Source organism: Pundamilia nyererei, unplaced genomic scaffold (genome assembly GCF_000239375.1).
Source record: "Pundamilia nyererei isolate P.nyererei 1_Seehausen unplaced genomic scaffold, PunNye1.0 scaffold00031, whole genome shotgun sequence".
Lineage (NCBI taxonomy): Eukaryota > Metazoa > Chordata > Actinopteri > Cichliformes > Cichlidae > Pundamilia > Pundamilia nyererei.
In genome coordinates this window covers 1,306,165-1,328,889 of record NW_005187432.1, presented here as the reverse complement: position 1 = coordinate 1,328,889, position 22,725 = coordinate 1,306,165, and the positions used below count along the sequence as shown (strand labels likewise).

The window sequence follows — 22,725 nt, the reverse complement described above, 5'->3', positions numbered from 1 at the left end:
TTTGACAATCGCTACAGCAGCCCAATCCTCGCTTTACTCACTTCACCACTCTTGTCATAAGCAGGAGCAACAGGTATGATCTCTTCTCGTGCAAACCTCCTCGCCAACTGCTGGAACTCCTTCTGCTGATCGGTCAACTCTGTGGGCCAAAGAAGCAACAAAGCATTTTAGCTTTATTTTAATAGATCCCTATAAACTACATCACTGGAGCGGTTATTTGCTAAACAAGAATTTCTTGCATCAGTTACACGAGACCCTACTTTAAAAACAAAATGATTACATTTTACTTTAGGGGATTTCAAAAGCCTCTTGGTCTGCATCAAAGAGGCTCTGTTTTTAGGGAATTTATTAATAAAAATTTTTTTTAAAAAACCCCATTCACTATATATTATATTACCAAGGGCTGCAGGCTACTTACGAAATGAGAAGCCAAGGGATGGAGCAGGGCTGCTGGAAGATGCTGTGGCACTGGCTGTAGCTGTAGAAGAGCTCTGCAGACGGATCCCACACCGCACACCAGCTCTGAGGACCTGTATGTAAAAAATATAGGTATGCATCAGACAGTTTGTGACACCTCACACCTGTTAAATTAAAAAACTTAAGAATCATTAATCACCACCCATGAAAATGACACAAAAAGCCTAATGTGAGGGCACTTTCTTAGCACTGCGAGTTTCCTGTTCGTGAATTCTTTACTCATATTCATAAGCCTGTGAGCCGTGGTAACGTTTGGCTGCAACCCAGGAATAGGAGCATTAATGGTTGAGTTATTTGTCCTTTACTGCCGTGTTTGACAGTTGTGTCTTCATATTCCTGTTTACTTCTGTAACAGTGCTTTTCAATCGCTTGTTTGTTTGCTGAGTTGTAACATTGAGATTTATAAAGGGGTAGAGTCTGTCTCTTAAATTTCTTTGAAAACTCCAATGTTGCCTAGTCCAATTTAAAAAGGTAAACCTTTTGGTGTAACTAATGCACTAATGCGTATTTTGACAGTATAAAATTACGTGTAGATTTAGGAGAAACCTTTTTACATGTAGACTAAATGAACATTCCTCTGATAACGTCTCATAACGCTACAGCACTGAGCTAGCTAACGCTAGCGTGTGACGTAGTCGCTAAACGTGCAGAAAATCGGATGAAGATCGATAAACTGTCAATCGGGTGGTGCTCACAGAAAACTTTAAGGAGTTAACCCACAACAGAGACAGGTAGATCATTGTTAAGATAGAGAATTTTACCTTGTTCAGCAGCATTGTTATTGCACCAAAGGACTCTCTGCACTACCCGTGTACTACCTTTGCCCTACTTCTACATAAGCGTCCTCTCACCCAATCAAAGCAGTGACATTAGTCACGTGTCATTGCTTGGCCGTGACTGTGACTTTTACCCCAGTTAGTTACTTAAAAGCTTCACCTTACAGCAGATATCACTTTAAAATGCGTTAAAGCACAGAAAGATTACTTTAGCCAAATAAAACGAAACTAAACCTAGATGTTTTTTCCCCAAAAAAATAATCATTAACTAAAATAAAACGCGACCAAGATTAGGCTTTAGTGCACATTTATGGAGAATTTTACAGGTGGAAAGTAACGAAGTACAAATACTTAGTTACTGTACTTAAGTAGAATTTTCAGGCATCTGTACCTAACTTGAGTAGTTTTGTTTTCTGACAACTTTTTACATTTACTCCCTACATTTTTAAACAAATATCTGTACTATCTACTCCTTACATTTCAAAACAGACTTTACTTTTGACTTAACGCATTTGAGGGAACTTATTATTATTATTTCAAACATCAAACCAATTTCACCATAAACAGTGACGCATGAAAGGCAATCCTGTTCTCTGTGGTATTTAATAAACTGAAAATTTAAAGCTCACTTGTAAGTCCTGTGTTTTTTAATCAGATGTTAGAATCAGATTTTTTTTCATATTGTGAAACCTGCTGCAAAACAAACCATAGCAGACTAACTGTGTTTTTAAAAGGTTGCATTAAAGTCCGCTGCTTTTTATCACAGGGTAAATAGGTTAGCTGGTTGTACTGTGATGGATTTAAAGTTACGGTGTGTGACTGGTGAACAGTGGTTGTGGTGCTCATGGTCAGAGTCAGGTCACATCAAGTGTAGCTGAGATGAATTTGAATTTAAGCTGATGATGCTTAGATTCATTGACTGAATTCCACCTTCATGCAAACTGTACTTTCTAATACAAAAGGCAGCATAAACAGTGTGCTGTCAGTGCAGAGGATGGAAATCAGCCAGGCCAACATTAAACATCTGCTGACATCTTGTTGAATTTGTGTGTAAGAAAATCTACTGGAGCTCTCATAAGAAATTACTGCGAGTTGTGATTCTTTTCTCCACGCTGAGCCACTACAACTGATTTTAGGTTTCCCCCTCCTGCTGAATCCCACTTTAACCTCTTTCCTACTCGTTTTCCTGTTAAGAGGCAAAGTCAGTGTGATCAACTGTATCATTATTGTGTATTATTATTATTGAGACAACACAATCAAAGGTTCTGAATATTTTGAAATGATTTAATAATTTAGGTGAGCTTATTGATCCAAATATCAATGGTATCAGTACCACCACTGCTATTGGTACTGGATCAATACTAGCACAATAGTATCAATACTTCATGCTCATTAAAAAAAATGTTCAAAAAGCTCTTCCCAGGAGGGTGACACGGTTGCCCCCCTGGTGGTCTTCCTCGGGTCCTCGTACTCTGGGACCTCTGGATGTCTAGGGCCTGGATTTCCTCCATACCTGCTTCATGCTCTGGGGGACGGGGCTATGGCTCCCCACACTCCGTGCTGATCCACACAGGTGTTCACAGACACAAACTACACCTTTGTTGGCTGCTACCTCAAATCACATTGTGCGCTGTCAATCATGCATACTGCACAGTAACATGTAATATTTAGTATCTACTGTTATCTACTGTTAGCTACTTTATTGTGATGGTGTTGTATTTATTATGTTGCTCTTTTTTGTTTGTTTTCTCTTCTGTTTTTTCTTATCTCCATACAGGTGATCCAGGTGTTTTGTTTGTTTTTCAATTCTTTCTTTCCCCTTTCTCACCATCTCTTCTCCCCTCTATTTTTCTTTCTCTCCCTCTCTTTCTTTCATTCTTTCTCCCTGTCCTATCCCCCAGTCATGTCTACCCCGTCTGTAACAACCGAAAATCAAGTAAAATAAATACTTAATTATAATAAAGGTCAATCAAATATGACAAGGCCATGATGATCCAATTGGTAAAGTAAATCCGCTTGGCATCTTTCTTGGCCTTCAGACAACAATTCTGATGGCTAAAGATCCAAACGGGACAGGCAAAAAAAAAAAAAGAAAGAAGAAGTGGCAGGATGTACTGTGAAGTGTACAGGGCTCTACTCTGCACAGATTCAAACAAATGCTGCGAAACTGATACTGCAAAAGCAACCTGAGAGTTTCTCAAACTAAAGAAATGAGATATTCTTTAATGGTCAAGTCAACCCAACAGAGCATGCTTTTCAGGCCTGGCAGACCAGGACAGGACAGGCGATGTCCATGAGTTTTTCAGCTATTGACTACAAAAGGTGTCTATGATACAGTTACTAAATGATTTTGAAGTACTGCATCTGTTTTCTGGACAGGAAACACTCAAACTCTCTATTAAAAGTTGAGTAGTTTTGAATATTTGCAAAACATATTTTAGTCTATCGAACACATTTTAATATTAGACAAGAATAACACAAGTAAATAAAACAATTGCAGATTTTAAATGATGATTTCATAACCATGTCTTCTTGGGAAGCTGAGTTAAACTAACTACTGCCAGACTCAAGAAGTTATTTAAATAGAACCTGCCTGACAAAGTGACAAAGACTAAAACAAACACATTGTGTGTCCCATGATCTAAAGAAACAGGTGAGAAACAAAGTCATTGACATCTATCAGCCTGGAAAGAGTTACAAAGCAATTTCTCAGGCTTTGGGACTCCAGTGATCCATTGTGAGAGTCATTATCTGCAAATAGAGAAATCCTGGAACAGCAGTGAACCTTCACAGGAGTCAATGCTTCGACTTCAACTCACCCAAGAGGTCACAAAAGAACCCAGAAAACCATCTAAAGAACTCAGAGTCTCAGTGAAGGTCGGAGTTCAGCGATAAGAATGAGATTGGGCAAAAATGGCATCCATGGGAGAATTCCAAAGGCTCACCTCACATCTTCTAAAAAAATATCTAATGATCCCCAAGAGAGAAAATGTTCTGTGGACCGAGAAATTCAATTCTCTGGAAGGTTTGATTCTCCTCCTCCACAGTGATAAGAAAGACTGACAGTTACTACCAGAGATGGGCAGTAACGCGTTACTGTAATCCAGTTACTTTTTTCAACTAAAGAGTAATGTACGGGATTACTATAGCAAAAAAGTAATTAGATTACTGATTAGATTATTAGATCAACAATGGATAATAAGGAGTGCAGGAGAGAGTACGACCATGCAGCATTTAAAGCGTTGACATACTGACATTACTTTGAGTTTTATTGCGTAAAAAGTGACAAAAACATTAGTGTCCACTGTACACTCTGCGTGGGAAGGAAAACTTGTTTCTACAGTGAATAATTAAACTTCAAATCTGAGCAAGCACCCAGCAAGCCGCCACTTGAATGTGAAATTCACAGAGAAACCCCCGGATCCCCCCACTGGCATGACTGCTGTGGCACCAGGCAAACCTCCACCTGCCCCACTCCTGCTAAACAGGTGACAATAGATTTAAGAGCGAAAGGACTTAGTGCCGCTGAATCTTTGATTTTAATTATTTTTTGCCGTGTTTTACTTGCATCTATTTGAAAGAGCGAGTGTAAACACAAAACATTATTTTATTTTATATGTTGAAATATGCAGAAAAGAGTTTTTTATTTTAATTTAATTTTTTTTGACATTTAGGAATCACTGTACAGTATCATGTGCATCGGCTTCAATACTTTGTTACAGATATCCATCTGAATGTCTTCTTCTTTTTTTAACAACAAAAACATCCATGCAAAAGAAGAAAAAAGAAGAAGAAACTTAGAAGAAGAAAAACAAAACAAAAAGACAAAAACACTTAGTGAGAGAGATTTAATTACCAGTAATATAAATAATAAATCTAAGGTTAACAAAGTCTAAATCTGGCCTGCGTGTTATTATATAGTCCATCCATTTCTTACAACATGACACACACAGATCCCTCTTGTAGTTCACATCCGCTCATTTTCTCCATCCTGTAAATGTCCATTATGACGTCCATCCACATGTTCATTGTTGGGCTCTGACATGAAAGTCATTTTTTGTGAGGGCTTTTTTGCCTACCACCAACAAAATATTAAACAAATATTACAAATAAAGTTTTACTTTCTAGAGGCAAATAACTTCCAAATATCTCTTGTATTGCTACACGTATTCCCTTCCAATAAGTTTTAATAACATAACAGTCCCAGTAATTATATGATAATGATTTGCATTTGTGTTTCCACAGTTTTTCCAGCAAATGGGAGGGTTACTTTGATTTTTGGTGAGATGTAATAAAATATGTTATCAGGCTTTTCCAACCAAATTCCCTCCAGCTCTGTGAGCTGCTACATTTCCATTGGTATGTCCTCATTGTTTTCCACTTTTCCTTCATAATATCTATTCTTCCCTCCATTTCCCATTGTTTTAATATGTAGGGTTGAGTGTGATTTCATGTTTATTAACCCTTTATACAAGGCAGCAATAAAGCCTCTATCTTTATTTGAGCTGTATGCCCAGTCTAACAGCTGCTTGCTTAATTCAGCCTTAGATTTGATCTTTTTGCCTCATCTATAGGTATTTATAAAAATCCTGTGTTTCTAATGAATATTTTTCTTTAATCTTTTCAAAACTAAGTAGTGTACCTTTCTCCATTACCATACATAAAGCTGTTAATCCTTTATTTGTCCAATCTTTGAATCTAGTATCCAATTTACTTGGAACAAAATGTGTATCGTATGCACACCACTTACGAATTGCTACATCTTCTTCTAGTTTATACTATTTTATTACTATTTCCCAAATTTAAAAGTCAGCTTGATCCATGGATTTTCAATAGTTTTTATTAAATCTTGCAGGCTACTCGCTATATCTTTCTTGATATTCTTTTGTATTGGAAAGTAATTTCATCCTAATAGTTCTGCAAGATCCTTAGGTATCATAACTCCCAGATATTTTAAATACTCTGTTTGCCATGCTAAATGATATTTATTTAAAATTCCTTCTGATGGATTATAATTGTATTCAAGCAATTGTGTTTTACTCACATTAACTTTATATCCTGATAACAGAAAATAGGTTTAAATGTTAAACAAGTCTCTTCAAGTCAAAGACAGTTGCATAGAACTTAATTTTTGCTTAATGCAATGTGCATAAAATTGAAAGATTAAAACTAATAAAACAACTTTTAGAAAGAGGCTTTTCATTTGATTCAATTTTATATGATGGATTATGCAGAAAAAACTGAATTGGGCTGAAAGTTCTTTTGCTTTATTCTGTATTCAGGTTGTGCATCATGTTTTCGAAAAGTAACTACTTTTGAAAATAAGTAATCATAAAGTAATGGATTACTTTTTTCGAGAAGTAATTAGTAAGTAATTACTTTTTTCCAGTAACTTGACCAACACTGGTTACCACAAATGCTTGATTACAGATTAGTTTTTGCTGCAAAGGGTTTCGTGACTCATTAGGTTTAAGGGGAAATGTTTTTTCCACAAAGGTCCAGACTGAGGTTAGGGTGGTGTTTTTACCCTTAATGAATGGAATTTTCTCAGGTTATCTTTTGACTAATACTTTTTGACCTAAAACACATGAAAAATACCTCATCACACTGGTTTAAAGACGATTAACAACGCGAGTTTCAATTAATGCAATCCTTATGTTCTTATAAGGAACTGATTTTCTTGTTTTCTATACACACACTCATAACATTTTACCTCTCAAATATGTTATCCAATATTTGCAGGCCACATTGACAGAAATAAAACACCCTCAAGATTTTTCTGGCTCTTATTTGCCACTAAATCCACTGCTAAGTGTTAAAAGTCATACCTCGACTCCAACAAAGATTTTTTTTTTTTTTTTTTTAAATGTAATGAACCGAGAGGAACAAGTATTTGCCTTGTATTTACACCAACACCTAAGCAGCAGAGGCCTTTCCTCATTAAAATAGGTGTGGGAATGTCATTCTAAATAGTTGCTTTTACTCAGATCTGAATACTCCTCCAACTCAGCAATTCATCTAATGCACTCTTTAACGCATGCAGACCTGAAGGCAGTCAGAAATCTACATTTTTATATTTGTCACTAATTATAAGGTGTGATCTGTTTACCCCCAGTTAGCCTTTGAAAAGAAAATCCAGTTCTGATTGAATGCACAAATAACAGTTACATCCAGTGAAAGAGCAGACACAGTGGACAGTTGTGGGGCGTTTGGATTTTATTGACGTATCAAACAGCTGTACATCTATTTGCCTTTCTTGGCCTTGATCTTCCTCAGGTAGAACTCCAGCTCCTTGCCCTCCAGGATGTAGCCGTCTGCTCTGCCGCACTGGCCGGGTCTGGAGGCGATGCAAGCTGCATGAAGGAAGATGGAAGCAGAGTCAGTCACATTATCAAGGTCAGTACATCAAGTTTCAGATGTGTGGGTTTGATGTTGCAGAAATATATTTAAGGCAATGAGAGCATGTTAACGTCAGTCTTTGCATTTCTCCTGTCATTTGACCTTTCAATAAAAATACAAATATTTTATTCCTAGCAAAATTTTTAAACAGTTGCTCAAAATTATTTATAATTCTTGTGGAAAGTGAAAACCTTTTTGTTAAATACATCAAAAACACTGCCCTGGTATTTGTGCTTAACGCATATGCACAAGATAAACTGCCACACATGATTACACTTTCATACTCTAATGATGAAAACTTTCAAACAGCACTCACCACTTATCCAAGTAAAAATAATTCTGCCACAAATGTTGGACTTACCGAGCAGTTTTCCCTGCTGGAACTGCTCTTCCAGGAGTGAGCTGATCTTGGCGTTCTTCTTGCGCTCATCGTACTTCTTCTGGGTCTTCTTTGACCTCTTCCTGTTCAGGATCTCTTCCTCCTCAGGGCTCTGCATCAGGATGGGAAAGCAAAGCTCTTTAGATGTTGCAAAAAAATTACTGCACAAAAACCTGCTTTGAATGTTCTTTTAATGAGCAACTTCAGTTGACAGGTCTTTCTCAGAGTCTTTATTATCACCACTTCCATTCAGTAGCAGAACTGGACAAGTTATCGTCATGGAAAGACACATCAAATCTGTTATCTTTGTTAATAAAGATAAAGATAACAGATAAAAGGCTTTTACTTTGGTTGTTTATGAACAAATAAAGAAGTCTTCCACTGAAGGGAGACGAAAGGCATTTTAAAAAAAACTTAAGAGTCTTTGGTATGACAAAGCTGCTGCATATGAAAGCGATGTGCCTCCATTAGCATTTAAAAAGCGTTCACAGTAACACAAGAGAATGCGAAACCTAGTTATAACATGCTTTAACTACAAGCATCAACACTGAGCTTATGACATACCAGCTTGGCGCCCTTCTTGCGTCCCAGTGGAGTGGCGTAGTGAGCCTCATACCACTGCCTGAAGGGAAGACTGTCAACAAGGACGATGCAGTTCTTCACCAGGGTCTTGGTTCTGACCAGCTCGTTGTTGGAGGCATTGTAGACCACATCAATGATCCTGGTCTTCCGTGTGCAGCCTGAATACACAAAACCCAGGCACGATCATTAAACTTCCCATTGAATCTGACTACATAGTTTCATAAATCAGTTAACTATGAATAGAGAGACGGTGTCTTTCTCAGGAGTCTTTGCTGTCACCACTTGCATTCAGTAGCAGAACTGGACAAAGTTATCATCATGGAAAGGTGTGTGGAATATCAAAAGGTATTCCAGGAGAAACTTACACTCAGAGCCCCATGAGAAGTTTCCATTGTCCAACCTCAGAGCTCGGTACTTCTTGTTCCCACCGCGGACCCTCACCGTGTGGATGCGGCGAGCTCCAATCTTAAAAAAAAACAACAAGAACACATTGTATTATAGTTTATAAAAGGATTTGTGTGAAACCTCCTTTCCTGAGCAGCAGCATGCATATGCTTTGAAGCGTGTCAGTGTAACTATGACAAGTCCTAACATTGGTAAGCCCAAAGCTTTGAACCAAAACGGCTCAAAAAAAAGACCCACCTAAGGTCAAGTTTTCATCACCCACGCTACCACATTATTCAGTCTAACCAGGTAAGAGGTGCCCCACGCAAAAAAAGTCACCTTTGTGTTTGCAGCAGGTCGCCCGAGCTCATACTTCCTCTTCTTGTGGTAGGGTTTGCGTTTACCGCCGGTCTTGCGGCGTTTATGCCAGTTGTCCCTTGAGATACCTGCAAAAGTAAAATACGGAAAACTAGGAGTCAGTTTACTGGGCCACCAACAAGATCCTAGCAAGAAGATTATTCTTTTGTGCTTGAGCAATCAGTTCTCCAAGGTAAGGGTTGTCCGCAATTTGATTTGGATTCCGCATAAAAGAGTTTCATCATATCGCTCAAGCAATCAAATGGTACTTTAAAATGGCAAGATGCAGTTGCTTTTGCAAAAAGTTAAAAATTAACAAAGCCAACTTGTGTTGCATATTAACACAGATTTAAACTATTTTAACAGTAAACAAAAAACTGAGAGGAGCCAACTTCCAGACTCAAAACCACGCAGCAATATTTCAGGACTTGCCAATAATAACACAGCTAACAGCATCTTGACAGAGTGACCAACACCAGTTTGGTTACATGCAATACTCAGATACATGCATACATATTTTCAGAAGCTCTTACAGACCCACTACATCACATTGGTACCTTAAAATCTCAGTCTTCTAGGCTACAAATACACCCTAGACTGTGCTATCATAGTATTCCTAAAGTCAGGACATAAACATATTTCCACAACTATTATATATATTCGTTTGGGTTTTCAGTAGTAATCCAGGGGCCCTACATCACCAACGTGGACCTAAAGCCACCAAAACATGTGGCTAGTGACATCTCCTGTGTTCCACCCTGCATGCAGGCCTGCTAACTGTCCCACTCAATGAGCAGTAGTCTTTATTCTCCAAGTGGCTGGTGCTCCACTACTCCATGTTATGGTTTGAATGTGGACCAGATAATTCAGTCCATCTTCCAAAGCACAACAAGGAACATTTAGAGGTGAAGCCCAAGGTGTCCCACTGGAGAACATGAATGCATCATAGAGCATGCAGGAAGGGAGACACGAGACAGGCCAGGTCTACCTGCGACATAGCTTTCAAAATAAGATGCCTCTAAATAGGACAAAATAAAGTTGAATTAAGCTCGACAACAATAACTAGACAAAATACTTTTCTAAAAAAGCATAAGCATTTACATTATTACGTTAAGCGTCTCAGCCAAGCAGCGTGACAAGATCACGATAGGCATGCTAACTAAGCTAACTTCGACCAGCCTAAACAGTTGAATTTGCGAGCAAAGATGTCCAACACTTCTCGTATAAAGCCAAATTAACGCGAAAACACCGCTACTTCACAATAAAACATCCCAAACCAGCCACAAGAGAAGTCTTTGGGGACGCTTCAACCTCAGCAGCTAACTACATAGCCATTGAGTGCAGCCATCTTGGATACTCGCTTCAGATAGCCACTAGAAAATATTTCTTTAAAACAAATTCAACATACTATAGACAGCAAAGAGTCAACTATTTCTATTTAGATGACAACATTTATCGCTATAGCAAACCATTACTGGAATATTCCTTCGTTAAAACATCAGATGGGTAAGGATTCGGTCTCCGGCGCGAGCATGAAAACACGTACCCATTCTCAGGCGCCGGCTAGAAAGAGGAACCGCAAGGGCTCATGGGGAGGTTTGAACACCCTAGGTCTCGCGAGAACTAACTCTTCAGCGAACGAGATTTCCTTTATTGAAAAGTTTCGAGATATCACTACCAGAGACAGAACAACATTACAGAAAGTACAAAATTGCTTTCATATTCTCTAAGGTTTTCATTTTCTTCTTCTTCATCAGACTGTTTCATTTATGTGTGGACACAGCAGATCATCTGCCTCCATCTCACTCCATCCCTTGCATCCTCTTCAGTCACACCAGCTTTCTGCATGTTCTTCTTCTCTTCTGAGGTCTTCCTCTGTCCAGTATATCCAATTCCCTCCTTTGCACATGTCTAAACCATGGTAGCCTTGAAACTCTAACTTTGCCTCCAAATCGCTCAGCCTGACCGTGTCCCTCTGATGTACTCATTTATAATCTTGCCTATTCTGGTCACTCTCAATTAAGGTCTGAGCATCTCCAGTTCTTCAACCTCCAGCTTTCCCTCCTGTCTTCCTGCAGTGCCACCATCTTCATACACCATAGCAGGCCCTACTATCATCTTGTAAACCTTCCCTTTCACTCTTGCTGTTATCATTTTTCCAGATATCACTCAAGGTATCACATACAGGTGCATCTCAAAATCTGAAATATTCTGAAAAAGTTTATTTTTTTCATAATTTTATTCAAAAATGTGAACTTTTTTTATATCCCAATAACACATCTCAAGCCTTTTTTGTTTTATTTTAGATGACTGTGGCTTATAAATCATGAAAATCAGAAATTCATTATCTAAAATGATTAGAACATATAGTATATATGTTACTATATGTTAGTTAAGTCATATTTTTTCCAGTTGTGGTCTGAAGTTTACACACTCGTCATGGGCATAAATATCATGGTAATTCTGGGACTTTCATGATTTATTTGCTTATGCAACATACATCTTTCATAACTTTAAAAAAACAAACAAACAAGAATTGGATGTACAAATTTGAACTTTATTTTCCTCTAATCCACACAGGGTCCAAAATATGCATGCACCTCCTCATATATTTAGCTAAAATCTGCTTTAGCAAGATACCAGATACTTGTGGTTCTGCCTTAATTCTGGCAGGATATTTGGCCACTCTTCTTGGCAGAATTGGTAGAATTCGTTTAAATTGATTTCCCTGGCATGGACCCAGCTTTTAAGCACAATCCACACATTTTTAATCAGGTTAAGGCTGAGGCTTTGAAAGCGCCAGTCCACACGCATTATGTTAGCCTGCTTCATCCATTTCAAAACCAGTTCTGTTAGGGTGTTTGGGCTCATTGTCCTCTTGAAACACCCAACTGCCTTCAAGTTTAGTTGTTTATCCAAAGTAAAGTATAAGAGTTTGAAGGTACTCCCTCCTCATTATTCTATCCACTTTGTGGAATATACTAGTTCCACTGGCGGCAAAACAGCCCCAGAGCATGATGCAACCACCATCTGGTATAATGTTTTTAGGTCATCTTTACTCCTCCAAACAAACCTCTTGTCACTGCAGCCAAATAACTCAGTTGGTCTTGTCTGACCATAAACCTTTTGTCCAGAATGTATTTAGCTTGTCCATCTGGGCAGCGGCACATTTCAGTCACGCTTGAAGGTATCAACTTTGAAGCAAGGCAGTCTTTCTTGGTCAGCAACCTCTCAGTCCATGGTGATATAAAACTCCCTCCACTGTTCCTGCAGTCTCCAGCTCATGTTAGGCTTAAGTATTTCGCTGTTCCTGAACATCCTAACCAATTTGATCTTATCTAAGAGTGACGGTTGAGTTTTTTAACAGACCTTGCCAAAGGGATGGCAGATCCAAACAAAGTATTATTTTTATTTACTTGTCCTTTTATAAATTCCATCTGTGCCTTGTAGCAACTGTCAGACAAATATAACCACAATAACAGAGTTGTTACCATTGCAGACACTAAAGACACTAACAGCAAGAAAGTGGTGTAGGAACACAATCACACATCAAATATAAGTAAGGGACATCCATATCACACCACATCATATAATCACCTATATTTGTTGAACAGAGAAAGGTTGAAAAGACCTCTGGGCTCAAGATGTTTTATAGACTGGGCCATTACTGCCATATGAAGTGGCTGGTGAGTGGATAATGACATGTATTTAATTACTGCTGTGACAAAAGGACTTGATGACTGCAGGGAATGGTGCAAATGTTCTGTTTATGTATTTGCATGCACGCGTCTTTCAGTGTGCCTTTGTCTGCTTCTCACTGTGTATCACCATGTTGTTATTTTTGCCTTTGTACTCCAACTCTCCTCCCTGAGTCCCGTCACGCTGCTTAAATAGAGGAGCCACGATTAAACGATGGCTACCTGCTGTTGACCATCCTTCCCTGGCACTGCCCCCTCCCTCTTCAGTGGCTGAGTCACAAACCACACCTCGCAACAACTTCTATTTTGTTTTACAATTTTTAGAGTTAGTAGTGAAAACAGATGTCATTTCAAAATGTATAATAAAAGAATAGACATAATGTTAAAGAACATGTAACACAGGTACTTTATATAGGTTGTTTTCAGATACAAATATAATAAAATAAAGATTAAGAATGAGTAAATACATATAATGCGTAAATCTGATGTAAAATTTTATTAACAGTAATTAATTGGACCGTGTGTTATACAGATGACTTTATCTGTTTGATCATTTTTAACAGTTTGGGTTTAGAAACACTGTTTACTCATTTTTATTACCAGCAACATTTAAACATGACATGTCATGATAACTTCTTCCTGTTTTGTCTGGGTTAAAGGAGTCTTGAAGAAAATTTGATCTTTTACTGAGTTGAACACATAAAAAGTTAATAAAAACCATACTGAGTCACGTCCATGTTTCCATATAGTTATTTATTATATACAGCTATTGGTTATTTGGCAGTTGTGAGGGTATGGTGAAAAGTTGGCAAGATATCTTGATTCGACTGAGTTGTGGCGTGTGCAGCGGTCAGTGAAACAGTAGGGAGATCACTCTTCCCAGGGACTCATGTCGGTATCAATGGCCACACAGTTGTACGCAGCATAGCGCAGCTTCTCCTCACAAACTTTCGCACTGCAGGACAAAACAAGGAATAGAGGAAACACAAGACAATAATGTAACAGTGCTGTCAACTTCAAAAACTGCTTAATAATCTTTAAGAGATTTAACTTCTGTTAAATCATCAATGCATCATTAATAACAGTGCACATAAAGCACATGGGGTTGTTATACCTCGGATAGTTGGGTAGATAAAGGGTACTAGAACATGTGGAGGACTGTGGAAGTGCATCAGTCGTTTCAGAACTGAATCAAGAAAACAAACAACAAAAAACAAATTACAATCAAATCTAAATCTAATTGTAGTCAAATAATAATAACTACGTACACTTGAACTCACCCTTGTTTGTCAGGAAAGACGTAGATAGGTGCAGGAAGACGACTTCGACCGGTTACAAACCTCAGAAACCTGCTGCGATCCTCTGAAGACAGAAATCAAGAATATCAGTCACTGGGTCAAAATCTGCACTTGAATAATGCAGACACAAATACAATTTAGCATCTTTATATAAACCTAGAACCTAGACTATAAATTCACCATGAAAGAGTGAACCGAGCTCATAGACGAAGCACGATAAGGTTTATTTTTCAATCTTATACAACCCGTCTTCTTCTTAACACCAGAGGTTCTGCCCCCTGCTGGTCATTACAAAAAATAGCAATTTAAGGGATTTCTCCATTGGCTTCATTTTTCGGACCCAAAAGCTTTACCTGTCTTTTATATGTGGCCATTGGTGCAGAGTTTATGTTGTGAGAGCCATTTACTACTTTCTAAAATGGGGGAAAATAAACAGTGAACTCACCATTGGTGAAGTTTGTCAGCGCCTCCCATAAGTACTGCACTCTAACATCACTTTGTTCCAGGTCCTCATAACGTGCTGGTGGGGAGAACAAAAGATTACAATGGTTTGGTTACTTGCAGCATTTTGTGACTTAATACAACTTGCATCTTATTACTTCACCTTAACTTGTACCTTAACAGAAACAACATCTCAGACCTCATTTGTGGTCGAGGATTTGAAAGGAACGTGGATAAAACGAAGATGGGAAAAGTCCCACAAGAGGTCAACCTCTTTTGTATTTTTAAAGCTACGCCAAGTCCACTTGTGAAAAAAGGTACCACATGCATACACGGGTGTACTGAAAATGAAATACAATTCATTCGAAAACATAACAGATACCACTGCTAAAATTAGATTTAGTTTAAACTAAGCTAGAATTTTATTTGAATTTATCCACTTCCAGTTGTGTCTTGGATAAATTACTTGCAAATGGTCCCATTTCACTTTCTTAATTACGACAGAAAAATGTTTGCTTATAGTCAAAGTCAGTTTAAATCCAGGCCGGACACTCACTGAGTCGCTTCAGAGCTTCCACAGTGATCTCTGGGTCTCCACATATTTTCTTTTCCACTTCCTGCCAGGTGAGCAGGTCCAGCACTGCCTGAGGAACCACCTTCAGCAGTCCCGTCTGTATGGCAGCAATCTGTAACACACGTGTACAAACCACTAAAACATCACTGGAGTATTTTACAAAGAGTTGGCTTAAAGAGTAGAAGAAATACGGGTAATTCCAATTTATGTGAAGCCCACCTGCTGTTTGCTCTCCTCCATCCGAGCTTTCTGCACCAGGCGGATAAACTCACTGCGGTCCTCATAACGAACTGACACATTACTGCCACCGGGGATCAGTTCCACCATTGAGCCATCCGTCAGCAGAGTGGTGTAGACCAGCTCCTCCCCAAATCGGAACTCAAATGTCTCCTGGTCCATGTTCTCCATGGCCTCCAGAAGGTTTACCTGAACACATGTTCACAGTGAGGCAACCAGGAAAACAACCCATCCAATCTGTTAATTCCTTCTAGATTTTAATTTTAATGCAAAAAGAAAAAAACAAACCCAAAACGCTACATGAAACAAATGTAATCGATCAACAAACTGTAGGAGCAAATTAATAATTATTATAAAATAGTGACAATAAATTCTTGTACTTTTATGAAACACAGTCAGCAGAGACTTTTCTTCTTTCAAAGCTTTGACATTTAAATGACACCACCATGTAAATGTAATGATTTGAATATCCTCACCAGTACAGAGTCTACTGCAGCAAAGTCTTTACTCCAGCTGACAGCTTCCCCAATCAGCTGCTTCCACACAAGCCCCGGAAGAGCCAAAACCTGCAGGAGTGAACACACAGCAAGTCTGAAAAGTCAAATATCTACAACTAATAAATATTTACAATGGTAATTATCTATGTTACAATAATTTAATAAAACCATTACATTTTTGTTAAAACCCAATAAATATTCTTACACTATTTCTAAAATTGCAAACAACCTACAAAAGACTCACCAAGAAATCTTTCCCTCTGAGAGCAGCACCCATCAGCTGACCGATCCACTCGTATTTGTGGAACTCTTTACAGGAAGGGGTGGGAACGTAATAATCTCTAGCCTCAAAGTCGCCCTGACAGATGAGCAAAAGACACTTTTAGAACAACAGTGATATCCATTCTGATGATAGGCGGCAATGGGATAGTGACTACCTGGTTGGATGTCCGGCTGAAGAACGGGAGAGGCATGGGACACTCGGACGAGCTGGGGCAAAGCTCCTCCGACATGTCTGCGAGGCTATCTCGAAATCCACCTCCTTGGTCGATAATTCCCTCTGCAATGAACTTGCATTCCCACCACTGGTCATAACGAGCGGGCCACCTGAAGGATCAAAAAGGCACACTGGAGATTCAGATTTTAATCCTCGAGTTATAAAAGTCATAAATATTGGACACAAGAGGCTGATAAAATGCACACCTGTAATCTAAAGTTTTCTCAAACTTGTCTGACGGCTTGAGACCCTCATACACCTGCAAGAGGAAAAATAGAGCATCTGAATTATTGCACATCTTCTCTACACATTGAATTTTAGGCTTCCTTCTGGTCCCTACCTGGTTGAAGACGGCGTTCTTGCAGGTTGGGTCCAGAGATGAGTTGTCCCTGTGCTCCATGGCCAGACGTCGGTTAATGTAGAGTCGAGGCATGAAGTTTGGCTTACTGGTCTCCGAGTCTTTCAGGCACTGAGTGATGAGGGCTGAGCGGCGCTTGGACAGCAGCAAGAACTGCTTTATGCTCTAATGGGCACCAAAAGACACATGTTATAAAGAAACACATAAAAAATGCTTGCTGTTGTGCACAGATCATAAATGACATGTTAAAAGCTTTAGGACGGCTCACTTTGATCTGGTTGAAGGTACCCAGGCTGTAATCCCAGGCTGGCACTAGGTGCGGGAGCGCGCTGTCCAAAAGATTGATAAACCTGCAGACAGAAAGAGACACAAACTGGAAACACCTTCTGTTTACAGATAACATGGACAATCAGAGCACTTTATCTTGAGGGTAAAGACCTGAGAAGTTGAAGAAGGATATTTTTTCCAAGCCCGAAGACAAATATTTAGTTCTGTAAAAAGTACATGGGGCACAATGTTCGCTGACCTACCTCTGGATAACTAACGCTCTGCGGTACAGGATATCTGGTGGGGTGCCCTGCAGACGTGGGTAGCGGACGAGGTTAGAGGACTGGAAAACATCAGCGTTCAGACCCAGATCCCTCTCACAGGACGACTTAATCTTCAAGCCTCGGATCCGCACATCTATTCCATCCTCTGTAAAAGCCAAAATGAGGAAAAAAGCGTTGCTTTATGTTCAGTGCAAAAGCTCCTGCAAAAGCATTCAAACAGAAATCAGCTAGTTTGACACAAAAACATAAAAATTCTGACCTCTACATTCCTCGATCCGAATTTCTATAACTGGTAAATGGGAAGTCATATCCTCAAGCACACACACTTCTCCTATCAGATTACTAGAAACATAAAAGTAAAAGTACATAAACGTACAATATAAACTGTAATCAGTATGCATTCATTTTTGAACTTTTTTTTTTTTAAATTGCAAACTGTAGCAATAATCTCGTTTGACAAAACTTACTCATCTATGGTGACGTCACTTAGCTTCTTTAGGTTGTCTCCTTCTCCTCCAAACACTGTGACTCTTTTGGGCATGTAGTTATCATCCGTTGAGTCCACAGTCAGTATCAGCTTACTAGTAAACAAAACAGGCAATAAATAAAATATTGAGACCTCAGCAGCTTATCAGTGAAACAAAAAGAGACATAAAGTGCTTCACATTTTTAAATGTCTAATATAGCAACTCTACGTGATGATTACACCATCATAGTGCAAAATTTAGGTATAATACCCAGATCAGTTGTTGTCAAACTTCTTACTTTAGAACCCAAAAACATTATATTCATACCATTATATATATACACTACTATTAATATATACATTACACCACAAGGCAAAAAACTGCATGTGGCACAGTTTACATTACAGTTTATCTTAATGATCTTGTTGTCATAGTCACTGCACTGTCCAAGCCTTTGACTTTATTTTTACTATTCTTTACTATTACTCAATTTTTGTGTTTCCTTACTTGACCACAGTGCCTTTCTTCATGTGCAGGCGGATCCAGTGTTGGCCCTGCATGCCGTCGCTCTCCCAGTAAGTTTCAACATCGCCATCTGTCAGGCAACTCGCCCCCCCGCTGGGATCTTCCTGTAAGCAAATATCAAGGTTTGATGAATGGACTGAATTCATAAACAAACCCATTTTAAATTCATAAATACATACGTATTTGTCATACCCACAAATAATTACATGCATGTTATACTAGACTGTCTATCATGATGGTCACTGGGTCAAATTAAAGTCATAAAAACTTCTCAGATCAATCTAGTTTCCTTTCACTGCATTTTTAATGTCATCAGGAAAGAGGTCCAATGTAACTCCACCGAGAACGCCAATCCATGTTTTGCCAACGTTAAAAAGAAAAGAAAACAAACCTTACGGACTAGATGACATCACAAACTACAACCCTCATTCATTTTTTATACTTAGAAAGATTTAGACTGTTTGAAATGAGATTTAAAGTCAGTCGATGCGAGTTTCATTTGTGACGAGGGGTTAATTTTGCTCACCGAGCATGAAGACACATCGATGCTGGTCACACACTGCTTCACACTCCCCAAGTTCTCGTCCTCTTTTCCTATGTGATCGTAGAAGTAATGCACGAGGTCCTCATCACATTCATATGTCCAAGTAGGAGGAACAGACCTGAAACAGTTCAACTGAGCATTAATTGCATTCATTTTAACATCTGCTGCACCAGAAAACTCAACTTTCCATTTTAACTTTGCACAGACGGACTCACCTCAGCTTCTGGATGGCAGCCTCATCACACTCTGCGATTTTGGGTTTCTCGCCAATGTAAAGTGCATTCTCCACATCCACCACTTGCTCCCACCTGTTGCAGGGCTTGTGGTCGTAGCCAAAGAGCTGCTGCTGCCTAGTGACAGTCTCTGGTGACTCCACGGGTACCAGCCTGTCGCCTCCCTCGGTGTGTTTACACACGAGGATCCAGCCTTCCTCCAAATCTTGGCCCGGACGGTGCTCCTCCAGCTGCTCCTGGGGACAGCCACGGATCAACTGGTCAACATTTGCTTTCTTACCAAATTTACAATAATTGAGAACACACAAATCAACCTATAATACCTTTTTCGAGTTCCATATTTTAAATTTTGTGTCACAGCTCATAAAAAATTCTTATTTATCTTGTATACAAAGTTCATCCACTTTCTGAAAAATCCATATTTCACTCCACCCTTGTTACCTTTAAGCCAACTGTTTTCCTGAATGGCTTGCCCTTTTGCAACCAGAGGGTTTAAACAGCAGGTATGAGGAGCTGCATGTCTGAGATGACATTAGGGATATCAGCACTCCATGACCTCATACAGAGCCAAGAGCTGAAAAACTGTCTGAAATAGTTTTATTTGTAAGCCAAACACAGGAATTATATTCCTGTGTTTGGCTTACATGAATTATTTGTATGTAACAAAACCCATTATTTCTAACTTTAACCACAATAGACATGTGCACCATTATTGTGCAATATACACTGCAATAATTATAATCAAGATTAATCTATTTTTGCTGTAATAAAATGTGGCAAAAATATATAAACCTCTCTCTTTCTAACTCAGTTGCTCGAGCTTATATTCATGATTCATCCTTTTACAGAGCTCTTATTGATAGTGACAAGATCACCTGTTTTTCTGGGATTACCAGTTAAACCTAATGCATATCTTTGGATGAAAATCACTGCAGACATGAGAAGATCCTAATATGATATCACAAACTGAAATCTTCAGTCTTGCCTTTCATTCAGAAAAAACATTTGATATAAGAACTGGAATCAGTTAACGTGAGTTTCATTTGTAAAGAGGGTCAAATTTCACTACTATGTACCTAATATGTTACTTTGCAGCTCAATACTTTTATTCTTTGACCCTTTTAGAGCTGTGTTATACTGAGCCTTAGCAAAGCCACTCAGTTCATCCACTGTCTGAAACTGTCTGAGTGCTTTTAGGCTCACTGGATTATTGGACCTCATTATTTAATGTGAGCATCCACCACTGTAACAATATGTAAAGTGTATGTAAACAAAGGGTTATTGTTGTTTCAAGCAGCACAAAGACTTTTACTGATGTCACTGCATCCAAGGGGAAGTAACAGCGTCTTACCTTATTCATTTTGACCCAAAGGCCCTGGCTATTACAGTACTCCTCCCCTGTTGTCCGGATGCATGTCCCTTTCTTTGGTTCAATGTTGTACTTGCATGCTTTCTTACTGTGGGCAGTCTGATGGGGGCTTTCGAAGACAGAGACTATGGTTTTTCCCACGGTGGAGCCTCCCGCAGAGGCACCGGAGGAGGAAGCGGATGAGCTGGAAGATGAATCCTTGCAGATTTTGTAGCACACTTCTTTGGGGACATAACACAGACACTCGGGCACCAGTTCGCTCCTCCTGAAAGTTTCGATGCACCTGTTCAGGAAGCGGATCCTGCCGAGCAGCAGGTGAGGGTTGTCGCCCATCGTGAAGGTGGCAGTCAGTAGCTCAGCAGTAGCAGGAGCTCATCGGCTGACATTACACCGCTTTTGTTTTCCTGCGTGGCTGCGCAGGGATGCTCCTGTCAAACCAAACAAAACCCAACTTTCTTTAGAAACTTTGGCTTCGTTTAAAATATCGATTAATTAAACTGGCTCCTAGCTCTCATAATAAAATCTGAACACTGTTTGAAATGCTAGGAATTCGCTAATCAGCAGGCAAAGTTCCCTGACACAAATATCACCTCCTCCCATTAGGTAAAAGTGAGAGCGCTAACATTAGCATGCTACCAGGGTGTTCAGTAAACGAGTCCATCCCTCACCGCAGCTGTCATCAACAACCCTGGCGGCCAGCTAGGCTCATATTTAACAAAACTTCACGGGACATGAACATTTCACGGAGTAAGAAGTGTGGTCAATTCTTAAAAACAGTAGATACCAACGTACCTGCTGACAAGTGTCCCGCACCCTGTTACAGATTCTATGGTTTTCTGACAACACGGAAGAGCAAAGACTCTTCTGATCCTTCCGGCCTTCCGTCGCTGTTTCCTTTACAAAATAAAAGCTTCTCAGTCGAGTATTTAATTTTCTTAACTTTTGAAGGCTGAACTCCGAAAATAATTGCCAGAAAGTTCACATTTTCGAACCCTGACTGTTTATCCAACCTTCCAACACAACTAAAAAAAAAAAAAAGAAATTAAAAATAAATCTGCATGGATGAGTTTTAATTGGTATTTGCAACAGCCGGGATTTTTGCGAAATTCATTGATTAATATGTTTTTATAAAAACTCATAAAAACTCGTGTCAGATACGATTAAATACATTAGTGTGATCTAAGTGTAAAGAATAAACTGCAACTTTAATATCATTATTGTTAGTGTTGTTGTTGTTAAGGGAAATCACGTGGATTTATGTAAATACAGTTATAGCAAGGGAGGATTACTTACTGAACAAAGGCTTCAGACCTCCAAGGCTTTCACAATCAAAGGTTTACTATGGATTGAGTTAAATACACCTTTTTAATAGCATTAATCACATCTTACAGAGCCTGTGTGGAAGACAAACCAATTTCAGTATATTCAACAATCATAAACATTCATAATTTTCATTATACCGATAAAGTTTTCATTTATGAAAGACTTACAGTCATCAGGGTTTTACAGTGTTTTCAGTCACAGTGTTTTCTGCTTAGAAACACTTTAGCTCCCTCCAAAGAGTTTTTAGCCACTTAAAGTAAATTGCACAATAATGATAATAATAACATATTTTTCATCTGGAATTTTATTTACTCAAGAATATCAGACATTTTTTTCTCATAATACATAGATTTCTGACAGATAGGATAAAATGGGTCTCTGACACAGTACTAAGCAAACAGGAGATCTAATAGTTAATAATTAAATAAATAATTAGTTTTGTGCTTAATTTCCAAAAATGTCTACAAATAAAATCTGAAAAGGATGAAATCTTATTGTAGTTCACAGTTTAAAACAAGCGAGACCTTTCAATGTCACATTTCCACCTCCCCAAAAAATGTTTTCAAACATTTTTTTGTCATGTTTACAATAAACGTTTTCAAAAACATGACAGCAAGTATCAATTAGTTGTGTTCAATTAAAACTTTAATTAGTCCCCTTTCTTGTTCTTTGTGAGTGATCACATCTATTTCCCTTTCATCATCCCCGTCTGCCTCGTTTGGGTTTGACGAGACTTCCTTCAGAGAAGAGAGGCTCCCAC

The 22,725-nt window shown here is 38.8% G+C and overlaps 3 protein-coding genes across 3 annotated transcripts in view; all 3 read right to left on the bottom strand.

The window, feature by feature from the left end:
* acadm (acyl-CoA dehydrogenase medium chain) overlaps positions 1-1,345 on the bottom strand; it is an 8,377-nt gene extending 7,032 nt beyond the window's left edge. Inside the window, exons 1-3 of the mRNA XM_005729001.1 lie at positions 1,239-1,345; positions 419-530; positions 42-139 (exon numbers count right to left, since the gene is read on the bottom strand). Coding sequence (XP_005729058.1) covers positions 42-139; positions 419-530; positions 1,239-1,253 — 225 coding nt within the window. The 5' untranslated portion in view covers positions 1,254-1,345. The remainder of the gene's footprint in view (positions 1-41; positions 140-418; positions 531-1,238) is intronic.
* Positions 1,346-7,446: 6,101 nt separating this feature from the next.
* rps8a (ribosomal protein S8a) lies at positions 7,447-10,979 on the bottom strand. Its single transcript, XM_005729000.1, has 6 exons — positions 10,901-10,979; positions 9,337-9,443; positions 8,979-9,078; positions 8,596-8,771; positions 8,014-8,143; positions 7,447-7,606 (listed from the first exon to the last, which is right to left on the bottom strand). The coding sequence occupies exons 1-6, from the start codon at positions 10,902-10,904 to the stop codon at positions 7,497-7,499; spliced, it is 627 nt and encodes a 208-aa protein (XP_005729057.1). The 5' UTR covers positions 10,905-10,979; the 3' UTR covers positions 7,447-7,496.
* Positions 10,980-13,786: 2,807 nt separating this feature from the next.
* hectd3 (HECT domain containing 3) lies at positions 13,787-21,526 on the bottom strand. Its single transcript, XM_005728999.2, has 20 exons — positions 21,435-21,526; positions 20,625-21,070; positions 19,256-19,509; positions 19,023-19,158; positions 18,479-18,600; positions 17,972-18,085; positions 17,764-17,846; positions 17,484-17,649; positions 17,222-17,303; positions 16,936-17,118; positions 16,802-16,854; positions 16,537-16,705; positions 16,344-16,457; positions 16,079-16,168; positions 15,585-15,791; positions 15,348-15,477; positions 14,796-14,870; positions 14,333-14,414; positions 14,167-14,238; positions 13,787-14,007 (listed from the first exon to the last, which is right to left on the bottom strand). The coding sequence occupies exons 2-20, from the start codon at positions 20,973-20,975 to the stop codon at positions 13,923-13,925; spliced, it is 2,568 nt and encodes an 855-aa protein (XP_005729056.1). The 5' UTR covers positions 20,976-21,070; positions 21,435-21,526; the 3' UTR covers positions 13,787-13,922.
* Between the last annotated feature and the right edge of the window lie 1,199 nt (positions 21,527-22,725).